This window comes from Sus scrofa, chromosome 1 (assembly GCF_000003025.6).
Source record: "Sus scrofa isolate TJ Tabasco breed Duroc chromosome 1, Sscrofa11.1, whole genome shotgun sequence".
NCBI classification, from domain to species: domain Eukaryota; kingdom Metazoa; phylum Chordata; class Mammalia; order Artiodactyla; family Suidae; genus Sus; species Sus scrofa.
The window spans coordinates 18,940,465-18,961,007 of NC_010443.5; the positions used below are offsets into that span (position 1 = coordinate 18,940,465).

General features: G+C 39.6%; 1 protein-coding gene across 2 annotated transcripts in view; it reads right to left on the reverse strand.

The window, feature by feature from the left end:
* The window catches only part of ADGB (androglobin), a 160,104-nt gene that overhangs the window by 69,585 nt on the left and 69,976 nt on the right, over positions 1-20,543 (reverse strand). For both annotated transcript variants that reach the window (XM_021072116.1, XM_013992506.2), the window contains 5 exons: positions 16,337-16,466; positions 9,365-9,398; positions 8,284-8,467; positions 7,445-7,508; positions 3,454-3,556 (listed from right to left, as the gene is read on the reverse strand). In XM_021072116.1, coding sequence (XP_020927775.1) covers positions 3,454-3,556; positions 7,445-7,508; positions 8,284-8,467; positions 9,365-9,398; positions 16,337-16,466 — 515 coding nt within the window. The remainder of the gene's footprint in view (positions 1-3,453; positions 3,557-7,444; positions 7,509-8,283; positions 8,468-9,364; positions 9,399-16,336; positions 16,467-20,543) is intronic.

The window sequence follows — 20,543 nt, forward strand, 5'->3', positions numbered from 1 at the left end:
GAAGGAAGGAAGGAAGGAAGGAAGGAAGGAAGGAAGGAAGGAAGGGAGAAAGGGAGAAAGGGAGAAAGGGAGAAAGGAAGAAAGGAAGGAGGGAAAGAGAAAGAAAGAAAAAAAGAGAAGGAGGGAGGAAGGAAGGAAGGAGAGAGAAAGAAAGAAAAAAAGAAAGACAGAAAAAAAGAAAAAGAAGGAAAGAAAAAATAAGTTAAAATTTGATTGTGTGAGTATAGTTGACCTTCAGTGGTATTGCCTTTTATCAGTAACGATATTAATAACAACAACAATAACAGCAACAACAACCAAGAGTAAGAAACATTCTGAAAATATTCATAAAACATTAGAAACTACCCCGGGCAAGTGATTTCTAGAAATAATACTCAAGAGGAGTCAAGACCTTCCTCCCTATTCGGATTTTCTCCTCATAGTCATCCCCTAGGCAGAAGAAAGCAGGAATGGAAAAGTTAGGGAAAAGAGGACAGACAGGCATATTTCATTGTATACCGTTGCTTTTCTTATGTACGGCAGTAATTACGATATCCCTCTAGATGGAATTTTTTGGCTGCACCCTCAAATATAATGGTTCCTGGGCCAGGGATCGAACCTGCACCACAGTAGTGACCCAAGCTGCCGCAGAGATAATGCCAGAACCTTCATCTGTTTTGCCATAGAGAACTACATATTTTTTTTATCTTTTTGTCTTTTTAGGGCTGCACATGCAGCATGTGGAGGTTCCTAGGCTAGGGGCTGAATAGGAGCTGTAGCTGCTGGCCTACACCACAGCCACACCAATGCAGGATCTGAGCCACATCTGTGACCTACACCATAGTTCACGGCAATGCCGGATCCTTAACCCACTGAGCAAGGCCAGGGATCGAACTTGAGTCCTCACGGATGCTAGTCAGATTCGTTCTGCTGAGCCATGATGGGGACTCCCCAAGAACTCCATTTTTTAAAGGAGGAAAAATACCGTATCTGGGAAAATAAGACAGCGGAAAATCAAGGGCAAAATATCCAGCCATTTATCTAAGTTTTTACCTTTGAGTCTTAATTTTGTGTGGATAAATACAAATAATTAACAAAATTTTAATTTTTTTTTTTTTTTGGTCTTTTTAGGGCCACACCCGAGGCATAAGGAGGTTCCCGGGCTAGGGGTCTGATCGGAGCTGTAGCCGCCGGTCTACACCACAGCCACAGCGATGCCAGATCCGAGCGTGTCTGCAAGCTACACCACAGCTCACAGCAACACAGGATCCTTGACCTGCTGAGTGAGGCCAGGGATCTAACCCAAAACCTCATGGTTCATAGTCAGATTCATTTCCACTGTGCCACGATGGGAACTCCAAAATTTTAATTTCAATGTCAAGCGTTTCTCTTAAAATGGATAGAAAATATGAACTATTCTTCATCAGTAGCTGAGGGCTAAATACTTCTCACCCAGTTTTCAGATAACATTCAAGCTAAGGCTTCAAGGCCCCCACATGGTCTGAAACACCTCTATGCACATAGAATTTCAATGTTCTAGGCCATGGTGTGGCCCTGGAGCTTTACCTTAGGCAGACATACTAAACTCACACCACTGAAATCTGGAAATTTCATTCAGCAATTATTTATTGCCTACCTGCGACACATGGGACATCATTCAAAGCACTGGGTATATCTAGGTGGAAAATCATAGTCTCTGCCCTCAAAGTGGGAAAGAAATTCAATATTAAGCATTCAGCAAATATTTACTGAAACTGTGCAGTATCAGCTACTGTGTTGTTTTGTTTTGTTTTTTTGTTTTTTGTCTTTTTAAGGCCACACCTGTAGCATACGGAGGTTCCCAGGCTAGGGGTCGAATCAGAGCTGAAGCTGCAAGCCTATGCCACAGTCACAGTAACGTGGGATCCGAGCCTTGTCTGTGACCTACACCACAGCTCACAGCAACGCCAGATCCTTAACCCACTGAGCAAGGCCAGGAATCAAACCCTCGTCCTCATGGATACTAGTCAGGTTCATTAACTGCTGAGCCACAACAGGAACTCTCTCAGCAATTATTAATTTGAGTTAAATACATATGTTTTAAGAAAAGAAGCCAAATAATTAAAGAATGATGTTTTGTGCCTAAGTGCATGTGTTGACAAGAGGCTGGCTTTGGAGAAGAGAAGGAATTGCTCATCTCTGAGAACTGATGGGCCGCCTAGAACTTGGGGGAGTTCATTATAAGAAGATGAAGTGGGTCATTTCTGATTTCTTCTATCTCTTCACTGAAAACAGCGCCAAGGGCATCAGCTGAAAATGAGGAAGGGTGGGAGTGGGAGTTGGAGATGCAAAGGCACAGGAAGAGATCTCAAGGTCTGAAAGCATCAGTTACCCATGGGAGTAAGAGTAGGATAATCATGAACTGGGGAAATGTCGGCTGTGCTTAGGGGCTTCCTGGGATTTGTGGTCCTCAGTTTAGAGTGAGACTAGCTAGTAGGATTTTTTTTCCTCCCGTCATATTCAGCTGCTCTGATGCAACCCAAGGTTAGGCAAAGAGATACATTTAACCAATAATAGGATTTGCCAGGAGCATAAGACAAGAGAGTACATTTGGGTTGAGGGCACATGTGAGGATATAAATACAATGCTGGGCCATGGAAATTGTGTTTAGAATAAGAGAAATAAGGATGTGAGGAGAGTGCACACATAAAAAGTGGTAGAGTCGATGGATGGTGGTCCCAGCTCAGTCCAAGAATTGTAGGGGTAGGAGTTCTAGAGAGAGTGAACTGGAGATTCAGAGGTAGTGGTTAGAGAACTTGAAACTGATAGCAATAAGCCAGTTATTGGTACAATAAGGTCTAAAATATAGCCATGAAAGTAAGGGGTCAAGGTGGGATGGAGGAAAAGATCTTTGCAATTGTCAAATCAAAGAAGAAAGAGGAGTTCCTGTTGTGGCGCAGCGGAAATGAATCCGACTGGGAACCATGAGATTGCGGGTTCGATCCCTGACCTTGCTCAGTGGGTTAAGGATCCGGCATTGCTGTGAGCTGTGATGTAGTTGCAGATGTAGCTCAGATCTGGCGTTGTTGTGGTTGTGGTGTAGGCCGGCAGCAACAGCTCCGATCAGACCCCTAGCCTGGGAACATCCATATGCCTCGGGTGTGGCCCTAACAAAAAAGACAAAAGACAAAGAAGAAAGAGTTCATGACTTCCAATAGATTTTGAAAGAATCAAGAATGATGGTGTGTATAGGGAGAAAGAAACAGAGTGACCATGTGTGCCGAAGAGGTGACCACAACAAAGAGTGGGGCGGGTGGCAAAAGCGAGCATAATCCTGTATGTCTCAGGAGGATGATCTTGGGAAGTGGTGTGTGACTTCCTTAGCGTCTGGAGAGGGAATAAGTTCCTTCAACCAGAGTCTAAATTTTTTACATTTCTCCTAGAAAGAAAGTGAGCTGGGCTTTCAGACTATAATTTTTCTCATAGCCCCCTTACCTCCAGATTCTCCCCAGCGAACCAATGCGGAAAAGCAAACCAGTAGTTCAATAGGTTTTAGACTGTCCACAAACAGATAGTATGACACACGTTCATCTGAGAACTGTAAGAAATCAGATCCATCACTGTTAGTCTACTAAAGCTGTATGTGTATTTTCCACTTCTAAGAAAAGCACAATGCCTAACATTTATAGATAATTTGGCGTGTTCTAGACACTACAATAAGTACTTTACAGGTTGAATCATAAGAATAAAATCATATTGACGGGTGAATGTTAGCAACAGTCCATGGAAGCTGGGTCTGCAGGGCCTGTGTGAGACTGACCACCACGTCAGAGAGACTCAAAGCTCTTCTCCATGAGTAAAAGGATACGCTTGTTCCAAGAATGACAAACAGAGGAAGAGATTGAGCCCAGAGCTGAGCAGTGCTCAGAGAGGGGTCCCTGATAAGTTAACAGATCATGGAGTGACTTTAGCAGAAGATGGAAATATATTAAGGTATCTTACTTGGTGGTGATATAAACCTCGCTATACCTTCTTTCTACAAGATCTTCAGAAATAAACCCATTACATGCTAGTGAACCAAGCTGGATATTTTTTTTTCAGGCACGCAAGAAAAAGTACTGAGTACAACTGGAATGTCCCTTAGTAGTCAGCCCTGTGAAGATTACATGAACATGATTTAAATACATTCTATGTGGGTACTATTCATATCCATAATTATGAATGATGAAACTGAAACACAGAGAGGGTAAGTAGTTTGCCAAGGTCACAGAGCTTGCAAATAGCAAAGCCAAGATTCAAAAGTAGGTCTATCTATCTATCTGACTTCAATGCTGGTCTTCTCATTTATTGTGTTATTACTGCATTTGTTTCCCAGTCCTTCAACATAATTTTGACAGATGGTATATAGTAATTGTGTTTAATTTAACAGTCATTACACTTTAAAAGCTTTCTGTATTATTTTACAACATTTAAATAACAAGTTGGAAGATGAAAGAAAAATCTCTAATAATACTGTGAGAAAGGAATCCTTGTTAATCAGGTATGACAAAATGCCTAGAAATGCTTGACACCGCGTAACTGTTTTAAATGTTTACTTCCTCCAGTGTTTTCCATCTGACACTTTCATTTGCTTTCTTTTTGCCGCAACATGTTGGTGATAGGGGCAGCTGTTTCAAATATGTACTATTTAAAACTACCAAGGACCCTGAGTTTGCCAGCCCAGCCTGTGTGACTGAGGAGTTTCTGCTCAGAGCTCATCTGCTGTCATGTTAAAGAAGCTGGGAATGTGAGGGGGAGGTGACCCTGGAGGCCACATGCAGGGGCTCTGCCCTGGTGCCAGCACACGACACCTCTGAGAGCCCCCCACTAACCCCCATGACATCTCCCATGGAGCATCTAAGAGGGGTGCAGAGGGGAGCCCACGGGCTCTGTGCTCCAGCTTAGCTGGCAGCACCTGTGGCCACTAAAGTCAGGAGTGCTTGGCCTCAGACTATGGACAATACTTTCTGCCAATCCTTAGGTTCCCACAACATCTTCTAAGAAAAAGTCATCATTTTCTCAGACCATTGATGTTAAAAAAAAAGAAAATTTCAGGGGAATGAGGGGACTCATAATGGATGCTGTCATTTTATTTTGTTAAGCTGGGACTTCAAAAAAAAAAAAATTCTAGCAATTCCCACTGTGGCTCTGTGAGTTAAGAATCCAACTAGTATTCATGAGGATGCAGGTGCGATCCCTGGCCTCGCTCAATGCGTTAAGGATCTGGCACTGCCACAGCTATGGCATAGGTGGTGGATGTGGCTTGGATCCTGTGTTGCTGTGGCTGTGGTGTAGGTTGGCAGCCACAGCTCTGATTGGACCCTTAGTCTGGGAACTTCTGTGTGTTGCGGGTGCAGCCCTAAAAAGAAAAAAAAAATTATGTACCATCTCTTCAAAAATAAATAGGATGAGAATAAAGAACAGATGGCCATTTTCCAAGCACATACACATACATACACATACACATATACTAGCGTGGTGATGTATAACAAAAACTCACATGCAAACTGTTCTTAGTAATAATGATGACAGCCAGAATTTATTTTCATTTACTAAATATTAGGCATTCTTCTAAGTAGTGGTTGTTGTTGCTGTTTTGTTTTTTAGGGCTGCATAGCGTTTGGTAGTTTCCAGGCTAGGGGTTGAATCGGAGCTACAGCTGCCAGCCACGGCCACAGCAACACAGAATGTGAGCCACGTCTGCCACCTCCACCACAGCTCAGGGCAACGCTGGATCCCTGGCCCACTGAGTGAGGCTAGGGATCAAACCCACATCCTCATGGATACTAGTCAGATTCATTTCTGCTGTGCCACAAATACATATTCTCTCATTTATTTCCCAGCTCTCTGATGTAGGACTCTCATCACTATCATTCTATAAATAAGAAAACTGAGACAAAGAGAACTTGAATCGCTTGCTCAGAGTCCCACCCCAAGTGAAACCTGGATTCAACACCAGGCAGCCTGACTCCAGTTCACTAACCTACCTTCTCCAAAGACGCATTAGTGAGAAAGGCACCAGCTTCATATCAGAGAAACCTGTTCTCATGATGCTTGTGCCACTTCCTAATTGGTGATCTTGGGCAATTTACTCAAACCTGGCCAGCCTCTGTTTCCTTACCTGAATATTGATAAAATAATAGTACTTTCATTGAGTTTGCTATGAGAAGTTGATACAAAAAAGAACGTAGGTCAGCGCTAGGAACAACTCCTATAAATGACTCCATAGGGTCATCACCTATAAATGACTCTCACTGAATTACTGCCAATAGTTTGAATATGACAATGTTCCTACATGAACTGTAATCTGTACATTATTCTCCAACCATACGCTAGGTTCTATCATTCCCAATTAACAGTCTTTTTGTGTTCATAAAGTCAAAGCATTCCTCTGGGTGTTCTGAGAGATAAACTTCAGAACCAGGTCAACCATTCTGCTGACCCCCCACCCCCACCCCCCTGGTTACTACTACAGACCTGAGTCTTCCTTTCATCAGAGACTCTTGAGGAACGCTCACAAGGCTTTCTCTGCCTTGTTTTCATCCAGTACAAGCACAAAGGAAGAAGTCAACTCCAAGATGCCTTGCTTCCCCCAACTGTGCATGCAGCTCATGGAGGCGCAGATTCTCACCGAGGGCTTGCATGGCCCCATATAAGCAACAGGCAAGTTTCAATACAATTTAGTTTCTCAAATTCTGCTCAATGTCAGATTTGTTAATTATAAATTCATTCAACTATTTTTTTTTAAATTAAGTTCCTACCTTGCCAGGACATGGATTGCAAAGCAAAGGAAAGGACAGAGCCTTCCTTAAGATGCTGACACCAAGTGGATGGGCAGGCGGAGAGTCCCAGAGACGTGACCAAGCACTTAGGATGGAAGGAGGAAGATGTCTGGGTGAGAGAGTCCCACTGAGTGCATGGAGCGAGGGTGTTGACCCAGACTCTACGGTCAGGGGAGGAGGTCTCACAGGATAAGGACATCCATACTGTTCTGAAGGACTTCTAGGCTTTGACCAGATGATGGCAACAAGGATGAAGGGGAATGAACCACAGGAGGAGAAAGAATGTAGTTGAAAATGACAGAAATCAGAGAGAAAATGCGCTTATGTTTTAGGAACTGTGCACAAGTCAGTAAACACTAAGTGAAATCTAGCATAGTGAATTTATTTGTGCTTTTCCTTCATTTATTCAAAAGTCAAAATTTCCTTAATGTGAACTGATATAATAATACTGCTCAGGATGCAATATAAAAGGATGGATCACACTTGGGAATATGAGGTAGCAGAAGTTTGCTTACTATCTGGATAAGAGGTTAGAAGACCCTACAAATTAAACTGTGAAATATAATTATGCTGCAGGTTTAGAAATGCTTGATAAATGTGAATTCACTAGCATGATTCAATCAACAATTTAAGAAGGGAAAGAGAAGAGATCGTAATATATTTACCTTGAATTCTGTTTTTTGAAAGTTAAGGCAATATGAACTTGGCTTGTGGAAAATATATATGTTCCTGGAAAAACATTATTTACAATAGGTTATTGTCATTCTATGCAACAGACTAGTACTACTTGTTACGTTTCTTAGAAGCAAATTATTATAGATTGAACAGGTAAAAGCTGAAAGTTAAAAAAATAACAACTCAGAGAGGAGAAATTGGTTACCAGGAGCTAGGAGATGGGGGAAACAGGGGTGGGGGGAGGTTGGTAAAAGAGTGCCAACTTTCAGTTATAAGGTAAATAAGATCTGAAGATCTAATGAATGACATAGTGACTGCGGTTGATAACACTCTATCATATAATTAAAATTTGCTAAGAGAATAGAACTTAAAATGTTCTCACACACAATAAAAAGATAAATATATGAGGTGGCGGATACGCTAATTAACTTAGTGGGGGGATTTTTCACAGTGCATGTGTGTATCAGCTCATGATCATGCACACTTTACTTACAATTTTGTCAATTTTATTTCTCAATAAAGCTGGGGAAAATAATAACTGCATTGAATTAACTGCCTGAAAAGGAGAGACATGATCTTTCTCCGGGAAAAAAAAACTGTGTTCCTTAATCAACAAGTAAGTTTTGAGGGTAAGCTGAAACTGACCTGAGACTGGTTTGGATATTCATGTTTCCTGCGGACAATCCACTCACACTTATTTCCTTCTAATGTTTTTGTTTGATATTGTATTAACACCAGACTGATAATGGTTGAACTCTTTTAAAAGAAAGCTAAAAATGAGTAGTTTATAGATCTGCTACATTAAACGTACACAAAAATTTACACATACTGAAAGCACACACAGAAGTCTTCAAAATCCAGCCATATTTCTTTAGAAACACCGTTATCTATTGTTGCAAGTTCTTCCTGAGATTTTTCCTGTGTTGCTGTTGTCTGGCTGAACAAATCTCGTTCTAAGCTGACTCCCTCAGCTGGATGAGCTATGTCATTCAATCCAAAGTCCATTAGTTCATCTGTGCAAAGCAGAAGCAAAGCAGAAGACAACTGTGTCAAACACACCAATATTGTTACATATTAAGTTATTAAGATGTGGAAAATTTTAGAGGGGAGCTCACACACTGAAGTCTGTTTTTGAGAAAATATTTACTGAGATAATCATTTACACGCAGGCCTCCGATTTGTGGAAGTCCATATGGAGACCCATTTTTACACACTCAGGAGAATTTGGTCATAACTTACACGCCTAGTAGAGGGCTCAGAAATTTTGAAATCACTTTCATAAATCTGTGCACACGTTCTTTAGAGATTATAAAGTTATAAATTAGCTAGTTTATTATTTAGAATCAGCTGTAAATAGACATAGTCACATAAGGAGGGATGACTCAGACCACAGGAGAAACAAAAACTTGAAAGATCTCTTGTGACTGACAGATTTCTGTACACCACGTAATTGCTCCCCTCAGTCGGTGATTCTGTCATCTCATGTTATGTGTATCAAGTAATGCCATAAAGTTCTCATACACTTTTCTTGAGCCAAAATGTTATAAAGACACATGCCACATAACACTTTTTGGGATTTGAGCCTTGGCCAAGTCTTTATTTGGGAACTGAGGAATTTTCAGTGGTTTTAGTGCTTTGATCATACCGCACACGCATTAAAACACATGAACTTTTACTCATGGGGCTTTAATCAGATCATCTTTTATGTGGACTTTAAGCATGAATTTAACAAGTGAGATTATGTGATTTTTCTAGCCCAGAGGAGATTAGACCCAACACATCAGAGGAAGCAGTGGAGTGCCACTGCTGAGAGCCAGCAGAATGGAGCTCGAAAAGCTGTCAAGAAACAGAGACCCCTTAGCGCTTTGATGTCTGTAAAAAAAAAAATCATGAGAAGACTATTAATTTACCTTTTCCAAGCACAGCTTGTGAAGCAATATTACCCTGTGAATTGAAAAGAACACATTCAGAAAAAATTCAACAAAATATTACAGCTCTCTAAAGCACCAGAGTCGTGAAAAGAGCTAAGACAGTCTTTTAAACACTGAAGATTTAGGTTTCTACAAACACTTACTAAAACATACATCAAAACGGAATTTGTTTTTAACCTTAAAATTCAAAATCTGTGAATTTGGTTGAGAGGTGAAGTTTGTAACATCAAAATACAGACTATGTGAGCTTATTAAATGTTTGAACCTTATAATAAAAGCTATTTTAAAACAATAACATCCCCAAATAGATATATTAGTGGGTAGGAGTCACCTGTCATTAATACAGATTGAGTAAAATGAGATTATGATTGGCAATTTGGGTCCAGAACCTAGAAAGGATGATTTCAAATTATAAAAATGGTTTCTCAAATTATTAACAGGGAAAATAAGTTGTGTTCACAGGTACAATTCATCTCTGGAACACAATTAAAATAAATATCAAAGATAACATGGGATAAATTGACACAGACTGATGATGGGTGCTGTAGAGTGGAGGGAGGAGCAAACAGAGTGAGATAACTGAATACTAAGGGCTAGTGAGAAGCAAGTCCATCCACGCCTTAGGACTCCAGAAACAACCAACAGGCATCTGAGACGAAAAGAATGAGCTATCGGTTAAAAATACAGGAATGGGTTGAATGTCTATATTAAAAAACAACAGACAAATCTCCTCTCTCTAATCTCTTCTGGTTTAGCATGTATCCTTCTTCTGCTTAAACAGGACACCAGAAGTTGCTTCACGTGGAGAAATTAAATAAAAAGTCTCCAGATATGGGTTCACAGACACCAGGGGAAGCAAGAGAGGCTCCTATACAGAGAGGAGAGGAATTACATGAACTCCCACATGCTCAGATTTGAGACTCTTAGGAACTCTTTGCTGCTTGGCTTTAATCACTCTGGTGGATAAGACTAAACAATCCTTATGACCACATTCCTCTCCAGTTGGGAGATTAGAGGACCCTTAACCTGAGAAACTGAACAGACAGGGAAAAACCTCAGGGAATCTAGTGTTTGGAGCTAGTGCCACCACCGATGAAGCTCATTTACCCCCAGTTATCTCACACTAAAGCTCTATTCATGCCATAAGACTTCCTCTAATCAGCAGTTCTTTAATGTCATAAATTCCTTAAACACATGTGTACAACAAAGTATTGCCAGCCAGACAAACAAGGAAAGAGTCTCCTATAAAAGGAAGAAATGGGTGTGGGTAGGGAGATTCATAGGAAACAGAAATAATAATTTGGGAGAAATTTTTTAGTTTGTAATATCAGAAAAGTAAGAGGTTATTCATTTATCAAATAATAAACCTATAAAAATACAATCAAGGACAAAGGAGAGCTCCTAGAAACTAAAAATAGGAAAGTGAGCAAATTCCATGGAAGGTTTGGCTGAAAATTGACACAAAAGACCAAGAGACTGAAATTTAAAAAAAAGAACTTTTAGGAGAAAACATAGGTGAAGAGCTTCATGACATTGAATTGACACTGATTCTTAGATATGCCAACAAAAACACAGGCAACACAAAATAAATAAATTGGACTATATAGATAAAACCTTCTGTCATTCAGAGAATACAATAGAGTGAAAATGTAACCAATGGAACAAGAGAAATTAATTGCAAATCATATATCTAATAAAGAGTTATCAAGAATATATAAGGAACTTCTACAAAGAACAAAAACAAGCAATCCAATTAAAAAATGAGCAAAGACTTGAATAGACATTTATCCAACAAGCACATGAAAACATCCTCAACACCACGAATCCTCAGGGAAATACAGATGAAAACTGCAATGAGATATTACCCTCACCAACTGGGATGGCTGCTGTCAAAAAACAAACAACAAACGAAACCCCAAAACAGGACATGACAGGTGTTGATGAGTTTAGAGAGAAGTTGGAAACTTTTACATTCTATGTGGGAAAATAAAATGGTCTGGTTGCTATGGGAAACAGTCACATCTAGTATATACCTAGAAGAACTGCAGCCTGTATCTCAAAGAGACATTTATACACCCATGTTCATGGCAGCGTTATTCACCAAGTGTCCAGTGATGGATGCGTGGGTAAACAAATGTGGTATATATATATGCACAATGGAATATTATTCAGCCTTAAGGTAAAGAAATTCTGACACATGGTACAACACAGATGAACTGTGAGGACATTATATTAAGTTAAATAAGGTAGCCACACAAATGCTAATGCAATATGATTCCACTTGTATGAGGCACCTAGAACCTTGGAGACAAAAAGTAGCACGGTGATTTTAAAGGGGTGAGAAGAGGGAAGAATGGGGAATGTTTTCGTGGGTATAAAATTTTACTTTTGTAAGATGAAATGAGTTCTGGAGATTGATTGCACAGCAACATGAATGTATTCGATATTATCATTCTAAGAAAAGGAAATTCTTGGGAAAACAGTATAAAACATTCTCCAGAACTGAAAAACAGAAGTTTCCAGGTGGCATGGGCTCATGGAATACCTAGCACAGTTCATGTAAACAGGCTCATTTACATGGGCAATCATTGTATATTTTTATTATTCCAAGAATGGAAAGAGAGTCTTAAAATTTTCCCGGGGCGGGGGAGGGGGGAGGAAGAGTCGCACACAACAGATCAAGAATCAAAATGTCATCTCTAGTCTTAACAGCAATGCTTGAAGGTAACAGACAAAAGATTAAGGAAGAGCTTTCAAGTTCTGAAGGCAAGAACATCCAAACTGGAATTCTGTAACCTGCCAAAATACAAGTCAGGTGAGGGGGTGGAACGAAGACATGTGATGGCAGACAACCCCTCAGGATTTTCACTTCCCAGAAATCTTTTCTCAAGGAGTATCAGAAGATGTGCCATCAAAGTTAGGGTATAAACTAGGGGGAAGACATAGTTTCCCCAAATTAGAAAATCCAGCAGAGGAGAGAGAAAAATCCCACAATGACAGGTGCAAGTTTCTCCATCAGTTTGAACAAGAGCAAGTGAGCAAACGATTCCAGGGGGATGATGGCGCCGGGAAAACTATTGGCATTGATGGAGTTAGCTGATGTGTTTGTGTGGTAAATGGTGTTTAGAGGAATTTTTTTTCTTTCTTTTTTTTTTTTTTTTTTAAGTGTTTGAGAAGGCTTTCTAATGGTGCCGTAGAAAAGTAAGCAGATAAAAGAAAATGAAGGAGTTAGTTTGTACAAAAAAAGTTGTAGAAGAAAAGCAATTTGCTTCAGCAGTAATCATCCTTATGCGGCTAAAATTTTTAAAGGATGACTATTTTTATTTTTTATTTTTTCTTCTATTGCAGCTTGAAGAAATGATGAAGGTGGAAGAGGAAATGTGAATAACTAACACTGGACTTGCACTAAATACTAATTCCTAGCTAAAGTCTGAAAAAAGACCTATTGTCCCTTTCATTTTTATCTATTTTAAGGGTAAAGGTGAGGCAGTTTTGTTATTTAAAAACAGACTATATCAGGCTGGGCTAGACGGAGATAACAAACCAATCCTGAAATTTCAATGGCTTAACACATAGGGTCAATTTCTCCCTAAGCTTCAGTCCATTTCAGGGGCTTTTAAGGGGTCCCTTTCCCAGTTGTGATGTAGGCACCTGGACCCTTGTACCTTATAGCCTTGCCATTAGGACATGTGGTTTCCTGATTGAAGCATTAAGTGCTTCAGCCAGAAATGGCACACAACTCCATGGTCTGCAGTCTATCAGCCTGATTGGGTGTCTAAAGCAAGCTCAAGGGCAGAGCAAGCTTTGTGGGCATGTAACCTACGTAGTTGCCCAGGATGCTGTGCTCAGGAGGGCCTGATATTTTGCGCTCACCGTTTTGCCATTCTCTTTTTTTTTCCTTTTTGTCTTTTTAGGGCTGTACCTGTGACATATGGAGGTTCCCAGACTAGAGGGTGAATCGGAGCTGTAGCCGCCGGCCTACGCTACAGCCACAGCAACATCAGATGTGAGCTGCATCTGTGACCTACACCACAGCTCACGGCAATGCTGGACCCTTAACCCACTGAGTGCGGCCAGGGATCCAACCCACATCCTCAAGGATACTAGTTGGAGTTGTTTCCGCTGCGCCACAAGGGGAACTCCCCCACCCTTTTGATATTCTTAATAATTGTTGAACAAGGGGCCCTGCATTTTCATCCCACAAATTATGCAGCCAGTCCTAGTTAAGAGCCAGGAGCCAGAGCTACAAAATATACAAGGGCACTGAGAACCCAGGGGTCAGTGGGCATCTGGGTCTGAGATCTTGCCCTTCACGCCACGGTGCAGAGCTCTTCATTTCCAGTGTGAGGGCTCCAGCTGTTAATGCTCACAGAACCCTAAGCTCCCCCAACATTTTCACCCCTCTTAGGTGAGAAGCATCATGTAACAGCTCAGGAAGTCTAAACAGGGTGTCCAACCTCTCAGCTAGGATCTGATTTGACAAAAACTCATGAAATGAAAAATTCTGCAGGACAGAGGAAAGTGGAGGCAGGGGTGGTTGGTGAGTACAGGTGTACCGGAGTACTAAATCCTTCCTTCCATAGCAGGAAGTCAAGAGAGAATGTCTAAGTTGACAGATCAAGAAAGAATGGAATTCAGACACTAGCAAAAACATAACAGTATCTGCCATGTGCTACTTCTAGGCATCTTTGCAGGTGCTGCAGGAGAAAAAATAGATGATGAAAATCAAGATCTCTGCCTTCATAAAGCCTACTATTTAAAACACAGAGACACGTAACAGAAGAAACATGTAAATGACATAAAAGCTCTGGGGAGGAAGGCTAAGAGATAAAACAGGTTGGCTGTTTTCATGATGATCTTGTTGGTAATTTTTGACTCTTTAAAACTATTGCACACATTGTTTGAAGTTTTGTTTTGTTTCGTTTTTTTTTTTTTTTTTTTAAAAAACCCTTTCAAAATGTTAAAGTCTACTCATTCTCCTTGCAAAAGTTCTCATCTGTTAGCCTCTGATTTTCAACTAATACTAAATGATGTGTTTTCCTGCTTGTGATGCTGGGCTTCCAAGGTCTCCTCTACCACCTACAGAGTTCGGTAGAAATAAACTATGGTTCATTCACATAATGAAATGCGATGTGACCTTTAAAATACACTCTCGGAGAGCCTGTCATGGCGCAGTGGTTAATGAATCCGACTGGGAACCATGAGGGTTCGGATTCGATCCCTGGCCTCACTCAGTGGGTTAAGGATTTGGCATTGCTGTGAGCCGCGGTGTAGGTTGCAGACGCAGCTCGGATCCCGAGTTGCTGTGGGCTGGTGGCTACATCTCCAATTAGACCCCTAGCCTGGGGACCTCCATATGCCGAGTGTGCAGCCCTAGAAAAAGACCAAAAGACAAAACAAACAAACAAATACTCTCTAGGCATAGTGAAATTACCTTCAGTACATATTAAGTTTTTTTGTTTTTGTTTTTTAATCTTGTTAACCGTTGAGTAGAAAAAGAGGAGATGGTGGAATATAGTGTGTTTCTTTGTGTTCACATAAAGACACCCTGGAAAGTGTTCTACAGAAGGCAGCGCAGTGAAAGTGGGAGAGGTACTTACATGGAAACCAGACTTCTTAATGTACACCTTATAATTTTATGTTTGCACATGTTAATCTGTTAAAAATCCTTTCACACCCATCACATTGGCAAAAGTTGAAGCATCAGATAATATGTGTGCTGGCAGAGAAAATTCTCATCCAGTGCACTTTACTGTAAGGTTAAACAGTCGAATGTCCTAAGACCCATCAGTGATACTCCCAGAGTCATACTTGGAGCAGAGCCTCCTAGTAGTCTAGTGTCCACTGGAGCCCATGGTGAGATTTCCAGAATCCATGAAAAAGGATGTCTAAAAGAATTTTTTCATCTTTAGCTGAAGTTCAGCATTCAGTTTTTCTTCAGTTATCAATTTTGTCAAGGCAGGTGAGTAGCCACAGTGTTATTGGTAATAACTGTGATTTTATCCAAAAAGAAATCATAATATCTTACACCACATCAGGGTTGTTGCAAAATCTGAAAAGGTCCTGCATGCCGATCACACTTTGACATGACGGCAGTTATTAGGCCCATTGTCAGATTCCATGTGGTCATATCTTCCTGTCCACAGATATTCCTATGACCTGGGCTGGCTGGCTATCTGGCACCTAACACTTAGTAGTCCTTCAACCATCAAAGAGTGAGGGTGTATGTTCATACAGCGCTAACCTAAACAGCTGTTCTGCCTCCACTGTTCCCTATCACCAATACACAACTCATGTGCAGAAGCAGAAGAGTTGTATTCGTCATGTGTTTTAGAAGATTGACAGAGGTAGACATAACACATGCGAGTTTCCAAACCCTGGAACCACAGAAATCCTTGTACATGTGCAAAGGGACATTTAGGAGGAGTCTTGGTACCACTGCTTGCAACAGTAAGAAATAAAAAGCAGTGGATGTAGCCATTAACACTGCAAAAGATTTTTTCTTTAATGGTAGACTAGTTATACATTGAATACCTTCAACCAGTGAAATGAATAAACTGTAACAAGTAGAAAAAGAGACATATCTCATAAAGGGTGTTAAGAAGTCCCAGAAGAATTAATACAAGATTCCACATAAATAAAATTAACATAACAATTAAGAAAAGCTATATATTGTTTATAAATGTATCCATAATTGGCAAAATTAGAAGAGTATGGGGTTTGCTAATACCAAACCCTGAATGCAGATAGGAGATACAAGGCAGAAGAGACACACAAGAGCCTTCTATAGGAGATGAGTATTCTAGTTTCTAATCCAGAAGATGGGTACATGAGAAGCTTATTTTCATAGTATTCTTTATTGTGTTCAAATGTATTTATATATATTTCACAATTTAAGAAAAAATCTTTTCTAGTTAAGAATCGAGATAATAATAAGAGTAAAATAGTTACCTGAGAGATATTTCTTGTCAATTGACCTAAGTCTATCTGGCTATAGACTGCAGTTTCATCATTTTCAGTAATGGAAGATAAGCCAGATCCTGGGAGTACACCTTTCTTAATAAAAGATTGCACAAAATGACTAACGGGGAAGAAAAAAAAAAAATTCTGTTATCTTAGTCTCTTGTTTAAAGCTATTATTGCATAACTGCAGTTTTTATTGAGCTATAAGTGACATATAATATTATATTAATTTCAGGTATAGAACCTAGAGATTCAATATTTGCATATATGGTAAAATGATAACCATAACTCTAGTTAATATACATCAACACATGTAGTTACAATATTTTTCCTTGTGATAAAACATTTTAAAGTTACAACTACCTTTACCCATTTCATCCACCCCCAACCCTCTGCCTCTGGCCACCACCAATCTGGTCTCCTCTTCTCTCTGTGAGTTTTGTTTTTTTAGATTTCACATATAAGTGAGAACATCTAATATTTGTCTTCCTCTGCCTGACATTTCACATGGCGTAAAGTCCTCAAGGTCTGTCTATTTTGTCACAAATAGCAAGATTTCCTGCTTTTTTTAAATGGCTGAATAACATTCCATTATATATTAATGTTTTGACAATAATAGAAATTTCTTATTTTGTTCATTTTATCACCCTCATTTTTTACAACCAGTAATATTTTTTTGCTTCGTGTTATAAACATTTCATGCTTTCTATACTACTGAAGTATATTCTCTATCAGTCAGTGCACCGGTATAAAAAATTTTCTGGGAACACCATTTATTTTAAAGCTATGGTGATTATCTTTGAATGTTGATGATCAGAACACACAGGAATCTGACATTTAGAATTGATTTGATTCTGTATTAAAGTACCAATCAGTGAAATAGGGCTTGGAGTCAGAAAGTTAATTATGAGTGGTGAGTACTGAAGTTTATAACCGTGATATTTATACTAGCCAAATGTACAGTATTTTCTTTCAAGTTATTGCTGACATGACCCCAAATCAACACTGCATAGCTAGAAGTTTATGGATACAATAAAAAGATATGATTATAGGAAAAACATTTGAGGTAAGAGTTTCATAGGTAATATTTAATTTCATGGATAGAGAACTTCCTAAACTTTTGGATTTTTTTCTTGCTAGTGTATTGTAAAACTTAGTTCGCCTCAAGCTAAATATTTCCGCTTTACCTGAAACTGTCACTAGAGGACAGCACAAACATTTGTAAGGCTCCCATTTGCTCAAACAAGGCTGGAAACCAGGAATGGGCAAACAAACCTGGTTGTCTTTGCTACAGGGACAGTGTTCCAAAGTAAGGCAGTTGTGGAGGGGTTAATCTCCAGGCCTCGCCAAAAAAACAGCTTGCTCTGATCCTGACCTGGGAACTCTGACTGCACAGCAGTCAGGGAGGGCGAAATGGGGAAATGCCATTCACATATTTTTGCTTTGGGCTCTGCCAGGTAGGATGGATATGCTAGGAAATTCACACCAGGTTCAAGCGTGAATGGATTAGGAGAATCCAATCAAGTGCTGAAGTCACCCAGACCTGGATTATAGAATTTCATTCACTTTAATTTGGTAAAAAAGCTGAAAAAAGGCATAAGAAATTCGAGTAAGATGAGTTCCCGTCGTGGCTCAGTGGTTGACGGATCCGACTAGGAACCATGAGGTTGCGGGTTCAATCCCTGGCCTTGCTCAGTGCGTTAACGATCCGGCGTTGCCGTGAGCTGTGGTGTAGGTCGCAGACACGGCTCGGATCCCGCGTTGCTGTGGCTCTGGCATAGGCCAGTGGCTACAGCTCTGATTCAACCCCTAGCCTGGGAACCTCCATATGCCGCGGGAGCAGCCCAAGAAATGGCAAAAAGACAAAAAAAAAAAAAAAAAAAAAAAAGGAAATTCGAGTAAGAGAGTTATGTGGGAAGTTCAGGTTATGAAACCAACCCATTTGTGGTCCGTGTTTGCTCAGAGATTGTAGTAGTCTGGGTGCAATATTTCGAATCCTGAGAAAATTTGTCCTGGTGGTCTGCAGCTCTGGTTTGTACAATCTGCAAAGTTTTTAGAGTAGTATGCAATCTATATCTGCTGAGAGATAACCAGAAATTGTTTGGAATGGAAAAATCATCATCTTAGTGGGTAATACTAAGTATAACATTAATTAGAAAAATTATATTGGTTAACATTTTTGTTAAGTTTAAGAAAATTCTGTCTCTATGTGGTATTTTGTATTTGTGACACATGAGAAAAGTGTAGCATGTTAGATAACCCAACAAATTAGGCTATAAAATGTTTAACTTTATATTTAATTTTAGTTTTATGATTATGTAAAATGTATAAGAAAATCTGCGGTTGTAAAAATTAACAGTATGCTTAGGAAAAAAAATCAAGGTTCTCAAAGTACATCATTTTGATTCTTTGAAGTTTTTTTTTTTTTTTCTTTTATGACCACACACACAGCATATGGATGTACCCAGGCTAGGGGTCTAATTAGACTGCAGCTGCAGCCTAAGCCACAAACAGAGCAACGCCAAATCCAGCCCCTATCTCTGAAACCAGGTATCACACCCGCCCTTGCAGAGTCTATGTCAGGTCCTTAATTAACCTGCTGAGCCACAACAGGAACTCCTGATTATCTGAAGTTTTTAATGATGATTTACATTCTTGGCAAGCTTTTATTTGTTATGATATTTGGCTTTTCAAAGTACTTAAAGTGAAAATAAAATACATTAATATTGTAAATACAATTTAAATTGTTTAAATAAATTTAGCTGACTAAACTTAACACTTGTATGGAAATTAATCATATATAAAACAAGATTTTTTATAAGTTAAAATGAAAGTCTCAGGAAAACTAGATTTGCACATATGTAACAGAACAAAATTTTAAAACCAAAGTAGCAGCAAACTGTCTTTTCTGTTTATAAAGCTGTCCCTCATGGCTTGGCAAGGCTAACCACCTCATTTCTCTACTCACTGCCTAGGGGTCCACCTCACCCCCTTTTCAGTGTTTAACCCTTGATGTGCAGAACTGATAAGAGCCCTAAAGGTAAAAGATTTGAACAGTATTTCTAATACATTCAACTTAATTAGAGACCATAAAATGTAAATTAACTGTGATGTACAGAGGCTCTAAAAATAGAACAGGCAGTTCCTATCACGGCTCAGCAGTAACAAACCTGACTCGGATCCGTGAAGAGGCCAGGGTTTCAATCCCTGGCCTTGCTCAGCAGATTAAGGCTCTAGCGTTGCTGTGAGCTGTGGTGTAGGTTGCAGATGTGGCTTGGATCTGGCATTGCTGTGGCTGTGGTACAGGCTGGCAGCTACAGCTCTGATTTGACCCCTAGCCTGGGAACTTCCACATGCCATGGGTGCGGCCCTAAAAAGAAAACAAATAAAATAAAATAAAAGTAGAAGAACATAATGAACAGAATTTGGGTCTAAATTTTGCTTGCTTTTCCTCATCAGCTTATATGCTGATCGTAGGTTTTAATATGTCTAAGAGGAGGATAAACCATATCTAATGGCCCTTATTTGTGACCAATACACCATTTGAAACTTTCAATGAATTTTTATTGAAGTTTAAAAATATATTAAAAAAAAACCCCACATCATAAAATGTAAAACTTGTTGAAACATCACCAAGTAAACATGGCCCTATCAGCACTATCAGATGGAGAGATATTAATACTGTGGCACCCTACAAACCCTGCCAGATGAGCTTCCCAATCAGGCTGGCAGCCCTCACCACAGCTAACAGTCTGTCAAGACTTCCAATACCGTATTATTGTTTTTCTTTTTATAATGAACAATAATAGAAAAATTAAAAATAAACTGTATCCTTTTGGTACCAGATTTCTTGGGTCTCACATTATTGTGATATTTGTCTGTGTTGATTTTTGTGGCAGTATTTCTTTGGTTTTATAGCTCCATATTATTGTGCAATGTTTGTCTTTGGTTTTATGACGATGTTTCTAGCTGTAGTTTTGTTCATGTTTACGTCACGACTTTTTTTCACAACTTCCTGAATCTTTAGTTGATTTTTTTTAACCCTTGGGATGATTTGGATCATTACATTTTTATTTCATGATCTTTCCCCAAACTCTCTAACCTCTACTGCTGAGACCCACTTGCAAGTATGTAGGTCTTTTTCAACTGGTCTCATCTGTCTTTTACTATACTTTTACTTGTTTTTTCGTGGGGT